General features: G+C 32.7%; 2 protein-coding genes across 2 annotated transcripts; one reads left to right on the top strand and one right to left on the bottom strand.

Annotated features, from left to right (window-relative positions):
- Positions 1-419: 419 nt before the first annotated feature.
- LOC130453169 (serine-rich adhesin for platelets-like) lies at positions 420-26,978 on the bottom strand. The gene is made up of 7 exons (XM_056792779.1): positions 26,614-26,978; positions 24,557-25,720; positions 22,013-22,147; positions 17,923-18,142; positions 5,402-5,731; positions 3,484-3,650; positions 420-558 (listed from the first exon to the last, which is right to left on the bottom strand). The coding sequence occupies exons 1-7, from the start codon at positions 26,651-26,653 to the stop codon at positions 488-490; spliced, it is 2,127 nt and encodes a 708-aa protein (XP_056648757.1). The 5' UTR covers positions 26,654-26,978; the 3' UTR covers positions 420-487.
- LOC130453170 (translation initiation factor eIF-2B subunit alpha) lies at positions 22,371-23,656 on the top strand. Its single transcript, XM_056792780.1, has one exon. It carries the CDS (start codon positions 22,590-22,592, stop codon positions 23,625-23,627), a length of 1,038 nt encoding a protein of 345 aa, XP_056648758.1. The 5' UTR covers positions 22,371-22,589; the 3' UTR covers positions 23,628-23,656.
- Positions 26,979-27,454: the final 476 nt, after the last annotated feature.

Below are 27,454 nucleotides of genomic sequence, written 5' to 3'. Positions count from 1 at the left end.
TGTTGATTGAAATTCATGTTGGGTTGATTTCTCAATTGTCCCTGAGGTCCAAAATTTGGATTTGGTCCAATTACTGAAGGACGATTTTGATTTAGCTGGTTATTTTAAAATTGCGAGTTCGGTTTCTGTTGAGAATTTTAGTCTAGGTATTTGATTTTGTGAATTTGGGGTTTGGTTCGGTCTGAATAAACCTGGAGCTAAGTTTTGAGATTGTCTAACGTGCTAGACATCCATTTATAGTATGCCCTATTCTTTTACAAAAATTACATTACTTGGGTGGATTCTAATTATGTGTTCGAATAGGTAAATTATTTGAATTACAATTTCCTTGAGGTTTGAGGCTTACATAGTAAATTAATTGAAGTTTGTTGAGCTGAAAAACGGTAGCCCCATGAACTTCATAAATAAAATAATGTCACTAATGGTTAACGATTATATATACTCTTATAAAATATTACAATTTTCTACATATTCGCTTAAATCTAAATTATGCACAGCTTACTTCTGCATCATCTTCATCGTCACTTACAATGCTTTCTATGTGCACTGGCTCAAAATCTGGAAAAAAATATAATAATAATACACTTTGCAATTCAAATCTTTCATGTGTTGAGTATATAAAAAACGACATATTTTCCAATATTAACAAAGTAGTGAGTTTATACATTCAGTAAAATGTCAGACTCATAAATGATCCAATATGCCCATGAGAATGGGAATAATTAGGTCAAGGAATGTAGTTCTAACATAGCACTTATGAAGTAAAACCAGCCGCAAGTGACACTGTATTCAGAGCACCAACATGATAGCCATAGAATGATAACAAATAATTATTACGAATGTAAAAATCACAAAGTTGTTTGTTCACAAAGCACCGCAATGCAACAATAAAAAACAGAGGTTTAATTGGAGCATTAAATCAAGATACAGTGTAAAGAAGGTTGGTAGAAGTAGAACTTACTGCTCATCGATCCGCAACTGGGTACCCAGATTATCAAAGGGATCAAAACTAGGCGGAATATTAATAGGTCATTTGATGATTATTCATGATATTTGTCGTTATAGTAATGATCGCCATAGAAATTGGTTGTGATTCAGGAAAATATTTTTACAGCTGGTCAATACTTTAGAAACGTATGTGTTACCACATGAACTGTTTGTAGGAACGACATGTTCATTAGTGTAGTACTACCCCTCCTTGAGATCCTAAACGAGCTTCCATTAAAGCAAGCAGAAATAGGATCAAATGGATGAAAATACAATGATAAACTTCAATTTCCTGTATACATCAAATATTAAGCAGTAACCAGAGTAGGGGGAATACACATTTTTATATAAAGTATTTGATATAGAAAAATATTATTTCCCAATATTTTTAGTGTTGGGACTTATTTGAAAGCCAAAAAATATGTAATAGGTTTTGCATTTAAACTTATTTGATATACACTGGAAGATTGTAGGTCCCATAACATCAGTAAGAGCCTGAAACAATGCTCCTGTGTACTGTCACAATCATCAATCCTGTTAATAATTTTGTTCTTAAGATTTCGAGCTTCCTGTGCTTGTACGCACGTTTTTGGCGATGGGAACGAAGTAAGATGGGTAAATTTGTGACAAAATGCACATAGTAAAAAGAAGCCAAAGGTGTACGCACCACACAATTGTGGAAAATCCCATTTTACTCACTGCCACTGATAATGGTTAGTATGTTTATAAGGCTGAATGAAGCAAAACATTTGAAAACTGTGTCGTTTAAATAGCACAATATGGAACGTCTTGAAATGCCAGTCAATGTACACAATCAAATTATTGAAAAATTGGATAAATTTTTTGGCGATCAGTTCGACGATTAAACAGACGAGTTGACTAAATTGTTGTTTTACCCGGAAGGACTGCTAATTCCAATACAAAATGGAAACTTGGAATGGAATAAATGTCTTGCTGTATACTAGTAGAGAACCGATACCAGGAAAGAATAGTGGCATTGTAGTAATAGTGAATGATATTTTGACAAGAATGTCAATTCCTCAACTATTAAACCTTTTCATATAATTTCGTGAATACTTGATTTTCATTTTGGGTCTCTTAACTAATATATTTTTTATAGAAAATATTTTTGATGTTTTGGGCTAATTTTGCTTTTTATTAGAATATAATCTGACAATGACAACTGTAATAATAATAATCAATAGACACCCTTCCACGTGAATATTAAAATAAAATCGATTTTAACCATAAAAACTTATTCTCAGTTTTCATATTCCTTTTACGAATAAGAAGCAATTCATTCACATCAACATTTACAAAATAGAATTATAAATTATGCTCAAATTGCTTAGGTCTCTTTTATAATTGATAGATTTCTTGTTTGTTTATGCATTTTAATTTCTTTTGCCATATCGTTGATTTCTCAATCTCCTTTTTAAATAATAACATATCTGTCCCATATAAACAGTAACCAGATTCTTCCAAACATTTTATTTATTTATTTTACAGCTTTCCCCACCATTATGTACAACGACTTTTTCAACAACTTTCAAATCATTTCAATACATACGGCATTGGAATAAATCATAAAAAATATTATACATTTTTAATATTGTTCACTTACTTTTAATCTAAAACACTAAAAAATATGAAATATCAAAATATACATTTATTCATAAAATTTGGATAATCTTAGAAACAGTATCAAATTTGTAGAACTAGTTCACAAACATAGAAACGAGAAAACTATCGATGATAAAAACACCTAAGAAACGGGAGTGGTTCAAATATAAAGCGTAATTTTGTTATAAAACATTATAGTTACAGAGCTGAAGTTCTCTACAGCTTTTTTAGTTGGTCTCCGTCATACTCTACATACTTTTGTCATCTCTTCGCATGCTTTCGGATACCTTTTAAAAAAAAAAACTCGATAAATTTTGGTTTGAACGGTGATTTGAATACGGAAGTTTAGTAACAGAAGCTTGAAAACATTTTGCATCTCGTACCATAAAGGGTTCTCGTCTATGGTGGCTTTAAAAACTAAATTTAAAAATTGTCTACTATCACTCGAATATAATTTCGAGTATTTGAATGAGAATCCATGCATAGAAAAACTTTTGAATGATAAACAAAGTCAACTTTCGCGATAATAAATAGGGGTTAATTATTTCAAATAGTTAATTTATTTTATTATTTATTATATTTTCGAGAAATGATGGTGGTACATAATACATATTATCCCAAGAGAATCTTATTAAGAATTTTAAAAACTTATTTATAGAATTATGCGTTAATTTTGTAGTGCAGTGTAATTCCACCAATGTATCATAAAAATTAATGTGTAAGTTGCCTCGATATAATTTTATTCAACTCAATATATAATTAACAATGACATGGACTTTTGTTTTTATTCAATTCAGAGCTTTGAAAGAGATATAAAAGGTCATGTTAAAAAAATTATGTGCCGCTAAATTTTTAATATATTGAAATGCTTACCGTCAAATCCAAAATTTGATACACCAACATCGGGATTGTACATCGAATATGCATTGTCAAATAATTTTGGCATGTCTTGTAGATAATGCTGAGTTAATTCAATGTCGTACGTTTTTTCTTCATTTGCTGAAATCCGAGTTTGATCACTAAACTCTCTGTTGGATCTCCTATTGAAAAAACAAATTATTGGAATGTCTAAAATCTTTTTAAATAGAAAATAAATAGAAACATGATCTACCGCATCCGAAATAGAATTTGTAACGATATAGGTGAGAGTAGTAATTATATTTCAATATATTAGAGGTACCTTGTATATTAACAGAAATTTTTATTGCGCATTATCTGTGAATACGGCTTGTTATACCTGATAAATGGTTCATAATTGGAAGTGAGGGTGTCACCAGAGGCGTGTGTTGTCTTAAGTTGGCTTAAAGTTTCCGAAAATAGAGCGGATCCACCGACAGGTTACCACCTTCAGATTGTGAAAACATTCTGAACTGAAGTGAAAATAATCTGATCGAGTTTAATGTAGCAACAACTCAGGCTGCTGTTTTTACAAAGAAAGCTGCAACTACTTCAGGATTTGGTCCTGTTTCGACATTAAATATCACCATCACCACAAATTCGCTTGCAGGATGTTGAGGTTGGGAGCAATATCTTCACAAAAGCTTGGAGCCCTCACTAAAAAGCTATATACTCCGCAACAGCTTCTAATCCTCTATAAGGCGCAGATTCGTCCATCTTTGGAGTATTGATCGCACATTTGGAGCTCGGCATCCAAGCTTATCAGGAAGTTAATTCGACCTATAGGCGATTCAGAGTTGACCAAAAACTTGGAAAGCTTATAGCATAGAAGAAAAGTAGTTGATCTGTCTCTGGTTTACCGATACTACTACGGCAGATGTCCAGCATAATACCACCTACACGACAGGCAGACGTGTCTCATAAACAACTGCATGTACTTCCCCATCCTATGTATAACTTTCTATAGAGACACGTGTGTTGTTTATAGTATTCCAACATTACTGATGGTTTGAAAATACGAATTGAAAATACGAATTGATTAATTAGTAATTCTAGTATATTTAATGTCTATAATCAACATAAGGCGCTCTGATCAAATATTACTTATGAGAAAAATAACATTATTTTCAATATAGTGTCAATTCTTCAAAACGGTTAGAGACAGGTATAGGGAACCTTTATGAACTGTGGTTAAAAACTAGAGTACTATTCAATGAATTCAAAATATACAAGGTATTTAATTTTCATAATGTTGTAAACTTAATATAACATTTTGAGCATCTGCAGTAATCGCGTTTACTGTATGTTTTCTAAAATTCGTAATTTTTCTATTTCACAAATGTGGATATACTTCTAACATGACATAAACATTTAAAGATCTGTCTTCAGTTGTATCAGGTGTTCTGCGCCATGATTTAGATGAATAATTTTTTTAACCAGTTTTGTTAAACTTTTTACTTACTTACTGACACTAGACCTTGTTACGAGATTTGTATTAGCACATAAACTCCGAAATTATGGCATTTAGGTAGAGAAAATATTACATAAAAATAGTCAGTGTTTCTTAAGGATTTCTAAAAACACAAAATTTTAGGGCGATCCATTTGAAATAGCATAGCAAAAATAATAGCAAATTATTTTTTCGGAAAAAAGAGAGATCTGATAACAATGAAGGTACCACCATAATACCGACCTTATATCACAAGACCCTTGGGCATAAAAATGTATAATAATTGTACAAGTCGTTTCCGAGATAATATAATACATAATACTCAAATTTATATAAAAATGTATGTCTAGTGTCGTTTTTATTGTTATATTTTGAGTTATACGAATTTAATATTCTAAATTTAAATAAACACTTCCATAAATATCTAAAGGTACGATTACTTACGCAGCATTTTTGGCCATTTTGTTAAAGGCATATCTTAGTATCAGTAGAAATAACAGAATCAATCCTGTAATACATGAAATCCAAACAATATTCCATTTAATCCAATTATTTATATTTTCCTGTTCACACGAAGCTATACCCATACCGAGATATTTTTGTGAATATCTCTCCCACATGATTTGGAGATGAGTCGAATTTAATTGGTAGCCATTCCAAAAAATATTTTCTTTCATATTTATGGGCAAAGCGAATCTAACTTCAACACAAGGATTACAAGTGGGCCAACCATTGGTACATTGTAAAATTCCTATAATTTTCACGTTGTTTGTACTGAAATATACCATGTATAATTAAACGAAATTTAATTTTTGCGAATTTTGAAAAAGTGCATTAGGAATCTTGGGTAAAACATCATTCAAGTGTATGACACATAACATTAAAAAATAACAGAAGGCAATATATTTATTTTTTAATAGCTTTCAAAAAGTGGTTCCTTTTTTTAACGCAAATAATTTTGTAATTAAACATTAAAAAATTCTCTTTTCAGTTTCTTACAATTCTTAACTTGTAAAAAGATAGCGTGTCTAGGAAGGTTAAAAAACACTCATGTAATCTATATACTTAGTTTTGAAACAAACTGAACGTATGATTATTTTTCCAATTCTGATCTATTCGTAAGTGGCTACATAGGACGCTCACTTCTCTAAATAAAATGTTGAAGGGTAAAGACTAAAGTAATTTAGTAATTAAATATAAACATGTTTATTTCTTTTCATAACCCCATAAAAACTTTCACCATTCTGCTAAAGTACTCATAAAAACTGAAATCCAGTGTAACAAATGTTGATTTTTCAATTTTTAACTAATAATAAACCTAGTTGAATGCAAGAACATCTACTAATAGATCCTTTAAGCATTGGAAAATCTGGATCTGAAATCATTATAAACAACTAGCAGTAATTAGTTAATGTTGTCAGGTTGCAATATATTTAGCTATAATAATTATTAACACTCGCAACGTTTTGTGCTCCAGGTAGAGAAAACGTACACTAGATTCAATAATTATTGTAAGCGTCGTATCGATTTTTTTTTAAATAAAAGCAACTGACTAATTTAAATGAAAGACATCAAATCAAGTTTATAGTGAGGCATTGATACCAATTTAAAACATCATGAGTTTCATAACAGATCGCTCTTCTTAGGATTTATGAATGAAATGATATGTCTGTTTTAGTTGGATATCATATGGTAACTGAAAGCTACACAAATTTGCTGTACTTCCATGTCCTCTGGCTAGCGGCAACATATTCCTTTTGCACTGATTATTATGGACAGATATAGTCAAACATAATCTGAATATTATACAGAATTTGGAGAAGTTGCACCTGACATATAAAAATTATGAAAAATAATAGTGAAATAGAAAGTTCATATAGAAATCTTGTCACTAAGAAGTAAATTTCTCAAATGGCAATACTTATTTACAACAATGTCATGTGAACTGAAAAGTTCCCGGCTCGAAACTCTTCTTTAAAGAGTGTTATTTGTCTCAAGTATGAACATTTCATAATTCTCGAAAACTATTTATATCACAGGTATGAAATTTGGAAATTTTAGAAACGATATACCTCACTTGTTAACATTCTATTGTATAGTAATGATAATAGGGGTCATTAAATCAAAAAATGTCTGATTTCAAATGGTAATTATCGAAAATATATAATTCCATCAATGTAAAAACTAAAGCGAAGTTCTGATCTTGTTAACACTTTCACTGCCATGAGCTCATAGAGATTTCAACCTGTGTGCCATGCAGTGATTACCAAAATATGAATTTTATGTTGTTATATGGTTTTGTTTGTACAAATAGACTAATGTAAAACAATTTTTTTCCATAAATTGACAAAAAAATTATGAACACGGGAGTCGTGTTCAAGGCACCCAGTATGATATCTGATGGAATGTGTCACCGACACGCCTAACGTGACCTTCAGAGTTTTTCAGTAAACTAATAAAAACACTTGGTATTATGAATTATAGGTATATTTGAGCAATCAAGGATAATAATAAAACATTCCATAAAATCTACAACTTTTGGTGGCTAACTCTAAAACAGGGTGTTAAACACAACCGGGTTCTTCAGGACATTGAGGACAAAAATATAGTGATGCTTTTCGCACATTACGGGTTTGCCAGCAGTTCTTACATCTGCGCCTTTTTGTATTATCCTTTATGTCTTTTGAGCAATGGTCTGGCAAATGAAATAATGCAGGTTGTCTGCGATTTGCTTCTGGCAGAGGATCTAATAGACTTATTATTACAGATAATCTGAGGTCGTAAAGATTTAGCTTCGTTGGTGCAAAATATGTTGTTGATTATGCATAATATATGCATTTATCAACATAACAAATTATGTGAACACCCAGCTTTTTGTACCAGCGAAGAGTTTTGTGTTCACAACTGTAATAACTAATGAACTGATCACAATGATCTATACCACTCTTAAGCTGATTATATTCGTTAATTAGCTGTGGTTTCAGTTGCTCCCTACCTCTCTTGGAAACAGTTGGTACCAAGTCGCCTCCAAACACCGTAAAAATTGCGAAAACCTGCTTACGATCTTTCCGCTTACATACACATGTTCCAACCTGTAAATACTCGCAATTACTTTCACCAACCGCTAATTGTCTGTTTGTAACAGTTAAAGGAGTTCCAACACGTTTTGGTCGTAAAGTTCAGTCAAATAAGTGTTGATTTGCAACAGTTTTTTAGATAATTCGATTAATTTTATCCTCCATAAGCTTTAATACCACCTTTTGAACATGTTTTCTTCCGCCTACATTTTGGTCAGTGGAACCTCCGTATACCAAAATATTATGTACAGTTCCGGTTTCTGCCAACATAAATAATTTTATACCGTATTTGTGGCGTTTTCCCTTGACATACTGGCGAAAATTAAGTCTACCTCTCTACAAAACCATTGGATTCATCGATGGACATTTATTATGTGGTTTGTATACATCTTTCATTCTTTGTTAAAGAAATTAATCAATGGCGTAATTTTATCCATATTGATTTGTTGATTGTCATTATTACTAAAGTGTAAGGCACGAAGAATCAAAAGAAATCGATTTCTGCTCATAATTTTCCCAAATATTGGAATTTGAAATAGAGAGTTGGTTTTCCAATAATCGTTAAGTATGTTTAGTTTTATCGTACACATGTGAAATGAAAGTCCGAAAACGTTTCAACTCTCCTCTAGTAACATCTTTCTACTGTGTAATGCGACTTGGTGGTCCTTCACTACGTGCAAGAATATCAACTGCATAACTGTTTGTGTTCTCTATAATGAATTCATACAATTCGTCCGTGGCGAGAATGTTAAAATATTCAACAGACACCTTATTTTCAACATTAATTTTCAAACCTGGTACTCTTACAAATGGCATGTGTTCTCTTCTTGGTGCCCTGTTGGCCAAGTTTGTCCTGGGGCAACATCCACCTGTTGCTGATTATCAACATATTGTGCCATAGTTTCTTCTTAATCACTTAATAACTCATCACTCATCACTAGATTGACTCCTTTGAGTTAATTCGAACTCATCATCCGAATCTTCCAGAGCTCTTAACTACTCTTCGTCAGTTAGTTTAACAGGTTTTCTCTTTTTCGAGGTAGATGGTTCACAGAAATCCTCCATAGCCAACAAAATGGTCGTCAAATATTGTCCTACTATTTCGTTAAAATCAACACGTGTGATTTCAACAACTATGAAAATACTTTTCACTTACTCAAACTTTTTACATCACAGATTCACGAAAATAAAAAACCACGTACAACTTGTATTACTACAAGTAGACTAAATGACCGGACCTATAACAAATCATTATCTGCGTTATCCGGGAATCCCCAACCCGAAATAATTCTTAGAAGATAGGACACAGAAGGCGTGTCGGTGGCACCTCATAGATAAGAGTACGGTCACGGAAGTGTTAATATATTTCGTGGACAGGCTCTTTTAATAATTTCCGTCTAATATGCTTGATTTATTTTATCCCTCAAATCAGAGATACTAACTACACGGCCCGCGGACGTCCGCAATACAATTTTGTATGACCCTATTGTACAACAAAATTAGTAACTTCATACTAAGATATTATGATAAAAACAACCAATACAAATTTTAGTTTAGTATTTTGTTTCATCAACAATACCTATATCATACATAATGGAAATATTTTTCGTAGATTGTTATATTCAGCAGTGTAGTAGGTGTGTGCTTGGTTAGCTAACGTGTCTGGTAAAAATGCGCGCGGTCAGTCGCTGTGTATACTAGCTGCCATGCTCACTATGCAATACATAATAGTAGTATAATGTTTTTCGTATAAGCATATGTTGAGACGCTATGGTTTTGTTGGTAGTCCCCAAGGACTCTTCCACAAAACATTCTTAACCAAATCTGTCAGACTGTCTTCTGGCATCACAAATTACACGACATTATCTCACTATAATATAATAAACTGAAGACAAGCAACATAACAATAAATAATGTGGTATATTTAATGTAAACCTCATTCTATTAGGTGAATAAAATGTGAGTAGGTTCTTAAGTTTAAAGAAATATCAATTGGATTCAGTGGCATTGCGTGGATTTTTGCTTTAAGCATGCACTACGAGGTGATAATAATATATAAAAGCGCAAGCCCGCAAAGACGGGTTTTTTTTTCGGCAGTGGGTCCAATTTTCGCCTAAAATTTGTTTAAAATCGGTAAAAAACAAACAGCCTTCTTTATAAAAATACGATTTTTTCACAAAAGTAATAACATGGTTAGAAAACTCTTCCTTTTGTTTCAGTGAGAATAGTATGCCTTTCCAATTGACATTAGTTCTAGCGATAACAATCTATCTTCACCCATTTTTATATAATACATTTAATTCTGTCTTAAGGCTTAAATTTAATACCTTGAGATCTTCAAACGTATCGTTAATTTGTACAATCAAACAATCTATTACCTCAAAAATAATTTTCGATATGAGACTTTTCAATCCAATTTGGATTTAATATGACCATTGTTCTTGACAATATTACCAAGATGAAAGCTTTCGTATGATAGCTATTTACACACTTGCTGTAATTTCTGACGTCACTAAATTGGATTGTGTGGTATTAATGAAAGTATACCGTCCTATGATTTGGGGAAGAGGCCTTGGGCAGTCCCAATACGCAAATCACTGTCATCTATCCTTCCGTTCGTGTTAGTAGTACGCATTTTAAGTTTTGAAATTATTTTGTGGAATATTGTTCCGGTCCATGAGTTTTGATTAGATTTAAAATCTACATTGGGTATATGATTATAAAATTTTGTGGACAATTAAATCCTAATATTCCTAGTGTACATTCAAAAAGCAAAAAGGGAAACTCTGAGAGGAAACCGGAGAACTCCAAGCTGAGTGGGATTAAGATTTTTCTTTGTAAGGTAAAAACGAAAGGCAATCTTTGTTTTTGACATGTCGTGGAAATGTGAATGGATACAAAACATATAAGCTACATAAACATCATACAACGTTGCAAAAGTTTATAGTTTAAAATCAAATACCCGAAAAATACATATCTGAGAATTGTCCAGTTCAAAGAATTCATTTCTTTTGAATGGAACTGAAAGGATATCACTACCAAAGTATTTTATTATGTAATCGTCATTGTAGTGCGTAAGATGAAACCATTTACAGACGCTTATTTTTATGAATACTTTTAAAATTATGTATACTTATCTTATGCGACAAAGTATTCGTCAAAAGGTAATCGAATTTAGACAGATGCATTTAATTGTAGTCTTACTTGGAAAAAAAGCATTATTATACCTCGTTAACTTGCTACAACTAAATATTAAATTATAAAACGTAAATAGACGAGTAAAATGTACCTATCTGTAAGGCAGTTTGGTTTAAATAGGGTACCAGACATGAACTAAGCCCTTTTTGTACCCCATTCGGTTTTTGTTTCTAGTAAACGAAATTTCAATGCAAAAATCATAAATCAAAATAAATTCTTTGCAAATAAAACAAAAGAAAAAAAACATTTCAATTCCAAATTATCTTTATAAATAATAATAAATTGTAATCAGAATCGTTTGAACTAGAGTCATCATTTGATTGAATTATGATGGGTTGTAAAGAGGGTGATACCACATACCTATCATCTTCTTTGATAACATGCTTAACACAGTTTTTCCAAAGCTCTTGGCGGTCTGCTGCCCGAACTTTGTTTACGAGTTCTACTACTTCTTCACTCAGTTCTGACGGATTTTCCTAATTCTGATTTTACGTTTACCTACATTAACTCTATAGGGTTAAATATAGAATAGTTAGGAGGTAGTTCATTAAATCACTTTCGAAATAATTCTTCTGTTATATTTTCATAATAATCAGCTGCACAGTTTTATTAGCAGATATTAATAAAGCATTAGGCACGAAACCGTCTTTGTTTCCATCGTATACAATTATAATGCGTTTCCCTTCAGAACATGGCCCATTCAAACAGCAATTTTTACTATTTATTTAGATAAATTATGTGTCTATTAGAAGCTTACAACTTCGGTAGTCTTTTATCGGACGCAAATAATCTTGTCGCCATCGAACTATTCTTGACGATTCGATTATTGCCATCCGTTTATTCAGTATTTTGTGTTTAAAACCACATGCTGACAAAACTTGACGCAATGTTTTTAAACTAATTGTATTCTGGATAATCTGCTCTCCTTATATAAACTATAAATTGTCCTACTATAAAATCTTGAGTAGGTTTGTCAATTAATTTTAGTTTTTTTTTACATGTTTTTCGGTTCTGGGAATGATCCACAACAACCCCTTTTGGTGACTACTCGATAAATGGAAAATTTATTTGCTCCAGTTAATTCAGCAATTCTTATTTTGATTGCATTATCAGATTGCTGAATAATTTCCTTTTTTAAACATTTGAATATATTTAAAATAACTTGCTGTTTGTTATTAAATTCATACCTGTCTTTATTGTCACTACATTGGATAATTTCATTGTCTTCATTCGCCCATGATCTAAAAAACGCCTTATTTCTATTTATTTAAAGAAATTTATGAATTAAATGAATCTTACCAAACGACCCCACTGCTTATAGCAGACTGTCTGGTATGAACAATTCGAAGAAATTGTGTAAATATGCCTTCTCTCTGCCTCTGACAGTTTCGGCCAATAGAAAAGCATTTATGTTTACGATTTGATGTTTGCATGGGTAAACAGTGGAGATGAAAAATTTTGACACCGTGAGTATTTATGAAATATTGATTGTTCCTCGCTTAACTGTCTTCTGCAATTGATATTGGAAGAACTATAACAATAGTAGTCATCAAAAATAATGGCTTATATTTTATGAAAAGGGAGATGAATAATTGTTCTTGAGTAAATGTAGCAAATAAAAATATAAATAATATGAGCGAAGAAGAAAAATGGCTCCGTTTGTTGGACCATGTGAATTATAAATATTGAGATGTTTTGACATAAAATCAGCTGTAAAATGGTATTCCAAGGAATACTTACTTTATGAAATGTAAAACGTGTAAGGGTCAAATTTTTGAGATGTTATAATGGCATGGAATATTTGAAAAGTAAGATTTACGGTTTTGTAAAAGAAAGAGGAATAGTTATAAATTAATTAAATGTATCAGTACGTTTTAATAGAACGATTATGAACATGGCGCAAGTTTATTAGACGAAGTAAACGTACATAAGAGATATTGACCTGAAATAATTTATACAGCAACTTATTTAAAGAATCGAACGTTAACTAATACTATTGAAAGAAAGACCTTATGAAATATTTTTTGGTAAAAAACCCAATTTTCAAATTTGCGCTTATGCGGTAGTTTTTGTTAGAAAACCAGAACAGAAATTAAATTCTAAATGGACTAAAGGCTGAGGGGTATTTTAATTGGGTATAGTGAAGTTCGGACCGAGTGCTTTTAAATAATTGTTGCTAGACACGTACATATTGTGGAAGAGAATGTAAAATGGATAGGTTTGGATAAAGATGAATTTGAATGTGATAATATAAGAATGATTTGAAAATTGAAAATCCTGATAATGAGTCACCTGATTATATCTTAGTAAAAAGAGATCATGTGGATCTTCAAATGAATTAGCTCGTGAATCTGAGCGACCGAAATATATCCCACAGGAGTTTAATGATTATGTTGTATACAAAAGTAGTATCTTTGTAAATTTTTGTAGTAAAAATGTACCTCGTTCTTTGAAGAGGCGTTAGAATAAGAAGAAAGTCAATTTTGGAAAAAAACTATGAATAAAGAAATTGATTGTTTAAATAAAAATAAGATAAATAATGTGAGTACACTGTAAATGGTGTGTTGAGAGTACTATATTTATATTTGTGTGCGTTGTGATCTCTTATATGTGAGGAAGAGCTCATGCACACGACGGGTGCCTTGACAGGCCCCAGTTATATGGAAGATGTTCCTTTTCTTGCTCTTATCAACAAGCAATAAAGCCTTAAAACTTAAAAAATGAACTATTGCTATGCAGGAAGATACAGAACTATTTCAGCTTATTCATAAAATGAAAAGAAAAGGATTCCTAACGACCGATGTCTTTGGCAAGACCCAACTCAAATGCCGCAACATTAGTGTGGAGTGAAAAAAAAGACGAAGGAAAGCCGGGGCTGCCGAGGCGACTTAGGGCTTTACAGTCTCGGGTCCCAAAGCGGCCCTGATCCTCAAACCTCCCCTTGCTAGGGCTTCCAACCCGGGGGCCCACAAACAAACCAAAAGGCTTAGAACCCCTGGCTCGACACCAATTGAACAGCGATTTGGCGCCAAAAGGAAGAAAAATTGGATCTGCAGCAGGGCCTGGTGCCGGCTACGTCAAGTCGGTGGGTCGCTCGAACCTTCTGCTGGCCGTGAGCTGCCTTTGTGTGCAAGGGACTCAGCGAACGTGGCTCTAATCCAAGAACCCTGGACCCTTAGATCCACGGTCAGCTGACTGGGTCAAGCTGGGGGCACGCATCCAGGGCTTTGTACCAGAAACCTGGCAGTGGTCAAGATTCCCATAGAGAAAAAGGTCGCGAGGGAAGACATGATACTCTGCTCAGCATACTTCACCATGGAAACTGAATCTCCTCCTCCTGAGAACGAGAAAAAATGGGGCTCCCCCTTCTCATAGGCTGTGACTCCAATTCACACCATGGCCTGTGGAGAAGAAAGGATGAGAACCCCAGAGGACGCTCACTAACCGACTTCCTGTTATCCGTGGACCTAGAAGTCGTCAACCAAGGGAGTTTCCCCATGTTCTTTTGCAATCGAGGCCAATCAGTGATTGACCTCACCATCTGCTCTATAAATAGAGTGAATATGTTGACCTTTCACCGTAGACCCACCACTGGATTTATACCTCAATGGTCAAACCTCTTCTCACATATGGGGCGATGAGTCCAGCGCCTTGTGTGCCTCAGCATCACAGGATCCATGCGTACGGCCCCAACTAGGGCTTTTGAGGTCTTACTAGACCTTCCACCCCTGGATCTTGCGATACAATTCGAAGCAATGAGAACAGCCTACAGGCTGAACACACATAAAGAACTGCGGACTGGACCAATTGGCCATGCAAAAATCTGTCAGCAACCAAATGACGCCTTCGACCGTTGATAATAGGCACACATCACTGACCCCGAGCAATGGAATGGTAACTTCAAGCCCGCTGTATTGAACAATGGAGCCACCTGGCCATAGACGGTTCTAGGAGGAATGGATTGGCAGGTGCATGTTTCTGCGAGGGACACCCCAAAATAAGCCTATTTTTTTCGCTTGGGGAACACCCTACCGTCTTCCAAGCCGAGGTATTCGCTATGATGGAATGCGGACGCGCAATACACAGTCAACGCCACAGGAACATAGTAATCTCGATCTGCTCAGACAGCAGAGCTGCTAGACAAGCTATAACAGCCGAAAACGTATGCTCTAGGCTAGTAATGTAGTGTAAGAAAGTCCTTCAAAATCTGGTGTGTGATGGCAGCAAGATCCAGCTTGTTTGGCTCGGGCAGAAAGGCAACGACGAAGCGGACTCACTCGCCAGACTGGGATCAGCGAACTCACCAATGGGCCTAGAACTCATCCTTGGTGTGGCTAAAAGCGTCTCTCAATAGCCTTTCGCAAGGCGATCTCGAAAGAGATGAATGGAGACGCCTGGCATGAGTCAAGCAAGGTCCATAAAGACGGACTCCGCTCGTGCTCCAGCTAATTAGGCGCGAAATCAGACTAGTGACCGGATTTCTAGCCGGACACTGCCATCTAGGACATCACCTTCACACCATGGGCATCACGGAGGTTCCGGAGTGCCGCTGGTACATGGAGGAGGACGAAACTGCAGACCACGTTATCTGCGAGTGCCCTGCACTCACACGGGCGCGGTTTAAACACTTGGGCAAACCCCACAACCTACCTAACAACATCAAAGGGTTCAAGCCAAAGCACCTGATCAGCTTCTCAAAGGTCAACGGACTTTAATGACGTCAAGTGGGGCACGACGGGCCTATCTGAAGGCATATATGCTCAACAGCTTCACGGCTGTCCAAATCTACGAACTATGAACTAACTAACCATGAAGGTTTCCTAAGACAATAAATTTCCAAATTTAATTGAAAATGTGAAGATTTTGTGAATGTTTTCTCTGACAAATGTTTGTGAGTCAACTTTCAACAAACTGACAAACTTTCAACAAGAAGAAACAAACACAGATATAAGCTCACAGGCAAAAATGCTGACATTTCTGTGTTCTGGAACACCTTGTAATATAAAATGTTTAAATAGCATTTCAGATATTATTGCAGCTTTTATTAGTAGTAAATAATAATCGTATTAACTGACATTCACAAATACTCTCGATTCTAAATAAAATCAAATAAATTCGCTCTCTTTGTCTGAACTTGAATTCTAATGATTTCCTTCCCTTGCTTTAAATAATCCAAATATGTTGGAGGTCTGACATTAATTAACCTTCTAAGTATTCCAAATATCTTAATATAATATCCGGAACACTGGTTGAACACAGAAATACAGACCAATCCATTTTCCGATAATTAATATATTTTCTATCTCGCCCAAAAAATAATTCACCTAGCTGTCAGAATATTGTATGTTTTTTATTTAAAGGAATATCTTAAGTAACCCTGTTAAAGCATTTTGAAGACAATCAAATATTTTTATCCAATCTAACCGCATTTAAGAATCTACAGGTATTAAACCTTGTTAAATGTATTTTATTTCAATACTTTTTATATTTTTATTTATGAAGTTGTTATCTGGTTGAGCACTGTTTTTGGGAAGAACTTGGGAAAAACCAGATTATAACTGATAATTATAGATAGCTCTTGGATCAATTGTAACTAACAATATTATTTTATTAGCCCCTATTATCATTACGTATAAGTACAATAGAATGATTATAAGTGTGATATCGTCACATTTGTATCAAATATGTACTATTTTGTACTTCCATTTAAACACATTTTTTGCTTTAACATAATTGTAAATGATAGGAAAGCCAAAAATATTTTCATAATAAGTACATATAAGCACAAATAAGCTACCAAATTCAAGAAATGTCATAAAAGAAAATGGACCTTCAAAATATCGAGCTACATACCAATATTGCGTGAAGTGAACAATTAATATTTTATTGAACGCCATCTATGTGCAGCGTCACTAATAATGAATAGAAAGTTGCACTAAAGTTTCTGGAAGTCTTATCAATCTTCTTCTTCTTCTTTCTCAATATTTTTCGAATAATCTTAACGCCCGGCGCATGTATATAAGAAGGTTGAGTTAAGCAAAACGGACAGTATTAACTTATAATTATTCTAGTGGGACAGACACCAATTGTGAAGCCTAGAGTGAAATAAATTAATAAATCAAATTACTAGTTGGAAGACACTGAAATGGTACTTGCATTTCATGCAGAAAATTAACAGTAAGTTTAAATTAAACTTTTCGCCAACTTTTAACTTCTTAGTTTAATTCCTTAATTCTGTGAGGTTATGAGCACAGAATAATTTAGGTCAGTCTGTATTTGCGGTATTGTTTTGTTTATAACATCCTTGTTTTTTGGTTATGGAAATATTATTCACGGTATTGCGCCGATTTCCGCCGTGGTGTTTTATTTTCAAAACTGATATAAAAGCTGTATGATAAAAAGGACCCATGCGCCATACAGGGAATTTCTATTGGTTAACCAGTAATTTATAATTATCTTTAATTTACTGCATAAATAAAAAAATTACTACCAAGAAAGTTTGGTTGCATAAACCAAGCGTAAGTTGCTTTGTTAATTAAAAGTAAATAAAAAAAAAAGTGTTTTTAATTTGTATACCACATCAATTGAAACTTACTTACATACGGCACATGAAGTTCGATAACCGTGTTTTACATTATAATAACCTATTCAAAGAGATCGAAAATAAGTACAAGAATTTTTCAAACTCACGTTATAGCATCTATCAGTTCAATATTATTATTCTGGCAATACTCGCAAGCCATGCTTGCAATCATTTCCTTAAATGCGATCAATACATCTAAATGTCTGTATTCAAATGGATCCAGTCCAGTTAAATGAACAACTAATTCATATGAGTCGGTTACACTGGGCGTCGGTAGGAATTGCGTCGTTGTTGTTGCTTCTGTCGTAGTCGTAGTTATCGGTTCGCCTATAATAAATGAGAATACTAATATCTACAAACTACAAGTGCAAGAAGTGATTATTTATTGCATTGTACCTACGATAACAAATGCAGCAAATAAATAAAAATTAAACACCTAAGTAAACATTTAGTGAGATAGAATAACGAACGGAGATTAGGAAAGTATAGTTCTTCCAATATCAATTGCAGATTGCCGACAATTTTGTTTGATCTACCATAAATACCTCATTTTATAAATTTACTTATATTCTTATGCGTCAAAATATTCGTTAAAAGGTAATCGAATCATTATAAATTAGACGGCATTATACGCCGTTATTTGGACAGATGTACTTAATTGTAGTCTTACTTGGAAAAAAATCATTATTATACCTACAACTGAATACTTGCTACAACTGAATATTAAATTATAAAACGTAAATAGACGAGTAAAATATACCTATATGTAAGGAGTTTGGTTTAAACAGGATACGAAACGTGAACTGAGCCCTTTTTCTACTCCATTCGTTTTTTCTCTGGAAAACGAAATTTTAAAGCAAAGGAATATAAATTCTTTGCAAATAAAACAAAAAAAAATATTTCAATTCCAAAGTTTCTTTATAAATAATAATGGTAACCAGAATCGTCTGAACTATAGTCATCATTTGATTGAATTAAGAAGGGTTGTAAAGAGGGTGATACCACATACTCATATTCTTCTTTGATAACGTGTTCAACACAGTTTTCCCAAAGCTCTTGGCGTTCTGCTGCTAGAACTTTATTTCTATTACATTTTCGTAATTCTGATTTTACGTTTGCCCATATTAACTCTATAGTGTTAAATATGCAATAGTAGGGTGAGTATGACCCTGTTCTTTCCACAGCTTGTCAATATAATAAATTTCTTTTAGACCTTCAATAATAGTAAGCAATTGTTTGTTTACGATCACTGACAGCAATAGGAATATTCTCTTCAGACATAAATGCTAAAATTTGAGCTTTATTACTACTACTATTTGGTATGTTATGAAGTTGCCTCGAGTGGTAGAATACGTTGTCCATAACGATTACTGATTGTGGTGGAATGTTAGGTAAAAGCTGTACATTAAACCACTTTTCAAATAATTCTGCTATCATATCTTCATGATTATCAGCTGCACAGTTTTTAATTCTGTAGTAAATTCATTTTCTCTAGTTAATTCAGCAATCCTTATTATGATTGCATTATCAGATTGGTGAATATTTTCCTTTTTTAAACATTCGAATATATTTAAAATCACTTGCTGTGTTTGTATATCTAAATCTTTATTATACACTCATACCTGTCTTTATTCTCACAACACTGTGCAATTTCTTCATTCGCCCATGATCTAAAGAACACCATATTTCTATTTAAAGAAATTTATGAATTAAAATAATCTCACCAAGCCACATCAATGCTTATCGCAAACTGGCAGGAATATATCGAAGAAATTATGTACATACGCCTTCCGACAGCTTCGGACAATAGAAATGCATATGTGTTTACGATTCAATGTTTTTATTGGTAAACAGTGGAGATGATAAGTCCACGTAGGCTGACAGATGTTTACCGAATTTTATATATTATATACATTACTTTTCATTTCTTAGTTTGGTATGAGTGCCGTGTGTATTTATGATATATTGATTGTTCCTTGCATATCTGTCTTTTGCAATTGATATTGAAAGAACTGTAATATAGAAAGAAAGAAATTGATATACCAAACAAGGCACCGGGTGCAAAAGGAATAAAAGATCTCTTGGACAAAGATGATCTAAGAAATGGGTTCAAGAGGAACCGGGATCCTCATCCGACATCTAAAAAGATAAATGGAAATGAGAAGAAGTACAATATAATGAGTTAATTCATATTATCCGCATGATGGTTAAAAAGCGAATGAGTTTAATACTTCACTCCCACTCGGTTCTCTGCGTGTTGGTGATGCACTGGTGAGGACATCTTTTCGACTGTGAAAGAGATGGTTAGGTTAGGTTAACACATATGGTTGGGAGGTGGATGATTATGATCTTCAACAAAAATCGATAATCCTTCAATAACTTTTGGCGTTGGCCTTTTTCATTCGTACATATAATTTTCAGGAATCTAATAATATTTGGTCAATGATTTGACATATTTTTTGCTTGTGCTTCTTACACCAGATCTCTAACTGTAGCTAGTATTAATGATTTTCGTATGGGAAAGTTAACAGGACAAAGAAGTGATAAATCGTTGTGGTCAAATACCTCGAAATTTGACGTTGGACTCACAAAGTCCACCGACATGCGGTCAAGCTATTAGTTGCCATACTATATTTTCTTGAATACACGAATTTTATATTATTACATTATTGAGTTTCTATAAATTATTAAATTCTAATAAGACATATTTCGCATACGAAAAGTAGTGTAAAACGTTTAGTAGCCCCGTAACCTCACCAGCTGCGTAATCCAATCCAGTAATGGCAAATGGAAATGAACAAGCTCAGGTTTAAACGGGCCTACTGTGCCTGACAGTTTGTCTAAATAACTTTCTTCTGTCTAAGATGGATTAAAATGTTTATCGAATAGTAGAAACTAAAAGTTGTCGAAATGCATGATATGAAATTAAATGTTTGTGATGGAAAAGCAAAATTATAAAAAGATAATGTTGCGAATCTCATACAATGAAATGGAAAATAGTCGTCCTACGCAATTATATTGTTCTAGCCAAGGAACGGTTTCAAGAAGCTTTGAGGTGTTCAACTCTGATTGTATACTTGTGAGAAAAATTGAGATGGTAAATTTTGATGAACATGATTGAACTGCGATCTTTCGCCTAACGAGCCATGAATTTCTTTATGAATAGGCCAATAATATCATTAATTGAGAATATGTAATTTGATATTGTTTTGTCTGTCATAAAGACAGTGGTATACCAAAATGTTTGTCTTATAATTGCATAAAATATACCAGCAGTCGTTGTGTGTAAATCTCTTGAGTATGAAAAATGTCATGAAAACAGTAGTCAAAGTAGTACACAACAGAAGAATTAGAATTCCAGTATGGTGATTTCTTGGTTTATATTTGGTTCGTTTGCTCAGCAGACGCAAATTTTGCAACGTTTTAAAGAATTGAAAATCGGCCATGGCTGCAATCTGCCTGCCTATCTCACCGCTATAATAGAAAAGTTTACTGTCTTGATCTTTTGCAGCTTCAAGTAAAATATACATTGGTGGAATGATTTCAGATGTAACGTCATTTTTCAAAAAGCTTGAACGGGGGGTGAATAATGTTATCCAATTTGAATATAAACACTTCTCTAGTTAAAAACTAAATCTCCCACAGCACCCCAGATTTTCACAAAATTTTAAACAATTTGATCAATGATGTCAGGATTTTAAAGCATATTGATTGTAATATAATGCGTCAACTCTCGTTTTGTAGAGATCTATGCAGATTTCTCAGCTTGTGTTGTAAGCAATAAACTGTATTACTTCCATTTTGTGTACTTTCTATCTTCAGGTATTCCCAGGAAGGACACTTCTTGAAGATTTATATATGTTATGCTAGCTCACAGGTGAAAAGTTTGGAGACCACTGATATAGAAAAATGCAATCAAATGTCTGGCATACGATTTCATCAATAGAAGAGATTCATTCTTTTAAAAAATAAATATATTGGATTGGATATCATTGGCTAGGCGCTGGAACGTCAGTTCGAACATAAAAATTGACTATCTCTCAGCGCGAACTCGGCGTGAACTTAACTCGAATGTTTGTGTTTATAAATCACATTTCGTGATATGTTCAATTTATGCTGAATGCGAACGAGGAAGTCAGAGCGGGCGCAAGGGTAAAAGTTTGTAAATTGACTTTATTGCCTAATTCTAGAACTTACCAATTCTTGTGAAAACCACTGTAAAGTTACTTGATGAAGAACCATTGAAATGAGCGTATAATAAATTATGATTGTAGAGAACAGCAGGATGTTGAGTCACATAATATGCTATCAATACAGCTTCACCAATTTTACCTGAAAGTAGATATCATTTTGTCGATTTCCGTTAGTTCTACAAGAATTACAGATCAATCACAACAAAATTTAATTGTATATTATTATATATTATATATTCCAAAACTCTTAATATTACTTTAGTTCAATATTCTAGTGAATAAATACGATCAGCTAACGGGTTGTTTCGTTGTTTTTTGAACTTAAATATTAATTACCTGTAGTGATTATTCTCGTTATCGCAGTGAAGGCAAATTCGAGTTTACTCTTACAACTGGAAATTTCTCCGATAAAAATATATGTGCTATTAGTTATAATTTGATGAATGGGTTTTACTTTTAATCAAATAAAGAATCTGATTATTAATAATAATGTATTAAATATATCAAAAAATTGATCGAAATATGTAGGGAGAGGCTCATTATAAGTAGACAGACGATAAGATAAAAAAGAAGAATAGGTTATGTTATCTATGAGGTTTGAGATATTTTATTACCATAATGTACTTAATTTAATTCATTATATTCAACGTTATGTTTTGAAGTACCAAATTGGGTTTCCTATTCACATTATAGAAGTAAATATTACAATGACAAAGAATACAGATATTCGGGAGTATTTTTGTAAAATAATTAAAGAAGATGAAGATGTTTCTGTTGGAGTAGCTGCAATTAGATCTTTAATGGAAATAATCAAGCGTTCAAAATCTGAAACAGTGCAAGAACTGGAAACTAATTTGAAAAATGCTATTCAAGAAATGAAAAATTCAAACTACACAGTTGCAGCTATCAATTCGGGTTGTGAACTGTTTTTACGTTTCATTACTTTAGCAGCTCTTGATACAAGAGATTTCGAAAAGTGTAAAACAATTATGTTGGATAGAGGACATCTTTTCATTAATAAGCTGGATGAAGCTAGAGGTAAAATTGTTAAATTGGCAGCTAATTTCATAGAAGATGGTTCAAAAGTTTTAACACATTCGAGATCGCGGGTAGTATTGCAAACTCTGCGTAAAGCATATAAACAAAATAAAAAATTTGAAGTGTTTGTAACTATATCAGCCCCAGATAATAGTGGTGCACGAATGGCAAAAGATTTGAAATCAGAAGGTATTCCTTGTACCTTAATATTAGATTCAGCTATAGGCTATATTATGGAACAAGTTAATTTCATTATGGTAGGAGCTGAAGGTGTCGTGGAAAGTGGTGGTATAGTTAACAAAGTTGGTAGTTATACAATGGCAGTATGTGCAAAAGAAATGAAAAAACCTTTTTATGTACTGACTGAAAGTTTCAAATTTTCAAGGCTGTACCCTTTAGGTCAACAGGATTTACCTGAAGAATATAAGTATACTTCTGAAGTGAGGGCAAAATGTAACTTAAAAGAAAAACATCCACTAGTTGATTATACTCCTCCTTCATACATAACACTTTTATTCACAGATCTAGGTATTTTAACACCATCTGCTGTAAGTGATGAACTTATAAAATTATATTTGTAAATTGTATTAAAAATACAACCTTATTTAATATCCATTTGTTTTTAAATTCAATCCATCAAACAGTAGATCTACAAATATCATTGATAAAAAGACATCTTTTCAAAAACTAAAATAGAGTTAGAACAATCATGATCTGAATGTTCAGAAACCAAAAGGTTTTTGAAGGGTGACATTAATCCACAGTTTCTGCTTAAAACCAGATGCTATGTTTCAAAACTTATAAGAATATTGTTATGGGCTCACATCTGCAAGTATCTGATAGGTAAAGTGTTTGGTTTAGGATAATTGTTTCCAAAAAATTGTGAGGGGGTAATTGTTTCCAAAAAATTGTGAGGGGGTAAAAAGATGATCATAAATTTTACTATTCTTGGCTGGAGATCATAAAAAATAAGGGTAATACAATTAAATGGTGAATTGAAAAACTTTCGAATATTTACTGAACAATTTTTACTATTGCGTTATTACAACACATTTTCAAATACAGTAAAAGATATGTATAACTTTTAGTTTATTAAAATAAAAATGGTGATATATAATAAATATAAAAAATTTTTCATGTGTGAAATAATTTCTTTAAACTAGAGATTTTAAAAGATATTTTCTTATGGTGCCGAATGAACCTATCAAATGACATTTTCTATAACTTTTGAGTTGTATTGCTTAATAGAATAAATTTAAGGGAAATATTTTCACAAAACTTAACTTTGAATAGGATTATTTGTCATATTGTGAATCATTTCAAATGTGCAAAATAAGATAGACAAATTTTTCTAGTACATGTTAACTTGTTATTAAATAATGAGAATGACTTTTCATGGTTTTGTCTTAAACTCAAGCTATTAAAATTGTCTCTTGCATTTAAAGAAAGTGGAGAAGTAATGAATGTAAATTAATGATTTCCTCTTACAAATAAAGTTAAAAATTCTTACCAGTAGTAAAATTAGCAAATCCATATTCTTCGATTTCACATTCTTCTATAGTTGCAGCAATTTTATAACCATCCTCAGTATGGATAATTATATTTTCAGTGGAAGTTGGGTGCCAAGTTATATTATCTGTACCTAAACTATATGGTTTTGGAGTTGTTATAGTCATAGTTCTAGGAGATGTTGATGTGCTATCAGTATCAGTTGTTCTCTCAGAATTTGTTGTGGTTTCTTCATCAATGGTTAACTGGGAATTTGTTGTCGTTTCTGCGTTCGTGGTTTCCTCTGATTTTGTTGTGGTTTCTGCATCAGTAGTTCCCTCTGATTTTGTTGTGCTTTCTTCATCTGTTGTCTGCTCAGATATTGTTGTCGTTTCTGCATTTGTGGTTTCCTCTGATTTTGTTGTGCTTTCTGTATCAGTGGTTCCCTCTGATTTTGTTGTGGTTTCTGCATCAGTAGTTCCCTCTGATTTTGTTGTGCTTTCTTCATCTGTTGTTTGCTCAGATATTGTTGTCGTTTCTGTATTTGTGGTTCCTTCTGATTTTGTTGTGCTTTCTACATAAGTGGTTCCCTCTGAATTTGTTTTGGTTTCTGCATCAGTGGTTCCCTCTGATTTTGTTGTGGTTTCTGCATCAGTAGTTCCCTCTGATTTTGTGGTGCTTTCTTCATCTGTTGTTTGCTCAGATATTGTTGTCGTTTCTGCATTTGTGGTTCCCTCTGATTTTGTTGTGCTTTTTGCATCAGTGGTTCCCTCTGATTTGGTTGTCGTTTCAGCATCAGTGGTTACTTGCGAGTATGTTGTGGTTTCTTCATCTGTTGTTTTCTCTGATGGTGTTGTAGTTTCTCCATCAGTGGTTCCCCGTGAACGTGTTGTGGTTTCTGCCTCGGTAGTTATCTCTGATTTTGTTGTGGTTTCTGAATCAGTGGTTCCTTGTGATTGTGTTGTGTTTTCTTCTTCTGTTGTTCTTTCTGATTTGGTTGTGGTATCTCCATCAGTGGTTGCCTGTGAATGTGTTGGGGTTTCTGCGTCAGTAGTTGTCTCTGATTTTGTTGTGGTTTCTGGAACCGTAGTTTTTTCATCCGTTGTTCCCTCTGATTTTGTGGTAATTTCATTTCTTAAATATGTTTTTGATTCAAGAGCATTTATTGCACTCGTGTCTTTGATTGCTGAAATTTATATTGGATAAATCATATCTCAAAATATCGTAAGCTAAAAATACTTATTTTTTTAGTGCAATTAATTGCATCAAATTATGATTATAAACTGATAATATATAATAATTTTATGGAAAATATTCTTTAGTATAACATGTGCTGTTGATTATGCCAAACATAGTAAATTTTCTTTTCCAAATTTTACATAAGAAATAATAGATTTTTTTAAATTGAGGAGCTAAATGGTTTAACGTATCATTTAAACTACAGTACGATTTTTGGAACTGAAAAAGTGATTTATCTGTATGTAGAAATTTCAATGATTATCGACGATTACAAGTTTTATTTACCATTCATTCATTTTAAACACTTCTGAAAACGGAAGTTGATAGGTGATCCTAAATTCGCAGTAAAAAATCTCTAAACAGTATTTTTTCTATTGCGTTAATATTGAGACAATTATTGGATGAATTATTGTATAATTCATTCAGAAAAATGTTTTATTTGGCGCCTATAAGTATCTACCTATAATATTATTGAAAGTATATTGAGGTTGCATTTTGCAAAATTCTCTTTTACTCTATATTGATATAGCAAAACATTAAATATGTAATTGATTGAAAAATAATTCCTCACTTATTTGGACCACAATTTATACATTGTAATATTTATTAAAATTATCAAACACAACACCAATATATGAATATATAATTTAAACATTTCTTCAATAAGTTTTGCATTGTTTAAGTAATGGAATGCAAAATCTTTGTATTTAAAAATAATAGATAACCATTTCATGAGTATATAAAGAAAAATTACCTATGAACACATAACAATAAATTTCGATTATAAATGTAACAGTTTTAAATAATTAAATCATATTGTATAAACTTATTGTCGCTTACCTAGCACAACTATATTCAAGTATATGATCCAAAAATGCATTTTAGTAATTCACCTTTTTATATAAAAAATAAAATGTCTTGTTTTGGTTTATTTAAAAATTATATTGATAAATTAATACAAATTGCTTGACAAGATTGATAGATAAGATAGTGGATTAGATTACACAGAAAGTAGATTTCACTTGAAAATTTCTCGAATTTATAAGCACGTAATTCAAGAAAAAAGATTTGCATGACAACGTCCACATAATATACTAAATAATAGAAAAATTACTTCAATTTTTCATGGTCTGGCGTAAATATTGACATTTTATTTTTAAATTTCCTAAAATGATATAATCAGTAGCTCACACACCTCTCGAACTAGCAGATGGTTGTCGTTGTTCTCGAGTTACTACCATGGCTATTTATTTATCTGTATATAATTTAATTTTACCTTTCTAAGCCATTAGTATGATGGAATGAGAGTGGTTAATTTTGATGTTTCAAACGACATGATTGGGATTGGGTCTACTATTAAATTATAACAAATTGAAACATTTTCAAAATAAGAAAGCTTTTTCTTAAGCGTTACACTCAAATAGAAGGTAATTTTCTTTTAATTTCTTATTTCTTAGAAATTACTATGTTTTTGTTGATAAACCGAATTAGATCAATACGCCAAATGTTCACCTGTTCAAAAACTAATTTTCAATTAGAAGACACCTAAAATCAAGACGATTGATCAACAAATATAGTAGGCAATTTTAGTATGTACATGTACAGTCAAACATAAGGTGACCCATATATTTTTCTCAAAACCTGTAAGAGTTGCGATTTTTGATTCCAATTCTTCAGTATG

This window comes from Diorhabda sublineata, chromosome 2, assembly GCF_026230105.1.
Source record: "Diorhabda sublineata isolate icDioSubl1.1 chromosome 2, icDioSubl1.1, whole genome shotgun sequence".
In the NCBI taxonomy this organism is placed as follows: domain Eukaryota; kingdom Metazoa; phylum Arthropoda; class Insecta; order Coleoptera; family Chrysomelidae; genus Diorhabda; species Diorhabda sublineata.
This window is presented reverse-complemented; position numbering and strand designations above follow the sequence as displayed.

Coding starts and splice junctions, on each gene's coding strand:
- LOC130453169 (XM_056792779.1), bottom strand. CDS start 26,653: ATGCATTTTTGGATCATATACTTGAATATAGTTGTGCTAG. Junction 25,721..26,613: donor CTTGAATATAGTTGTGCTAG/GTAAGCGACAAT, acceptor TATAAATTTCAG/CAATCAAAGACACGAGTGCA. Junction 5,732..17,922: donor GAACTGATAGATGCTATAAC/GTGAGTTTGAAA, acceptor GGTATATTTCAG/TACAAACAACGTGAAAATTA.
- LOC130453170 (XM_056792780.1), top strand. CDS start 22,590: ATGTTATCTATGAGGTTTGAGATATTTTATTACCATAATGTACTTAAT.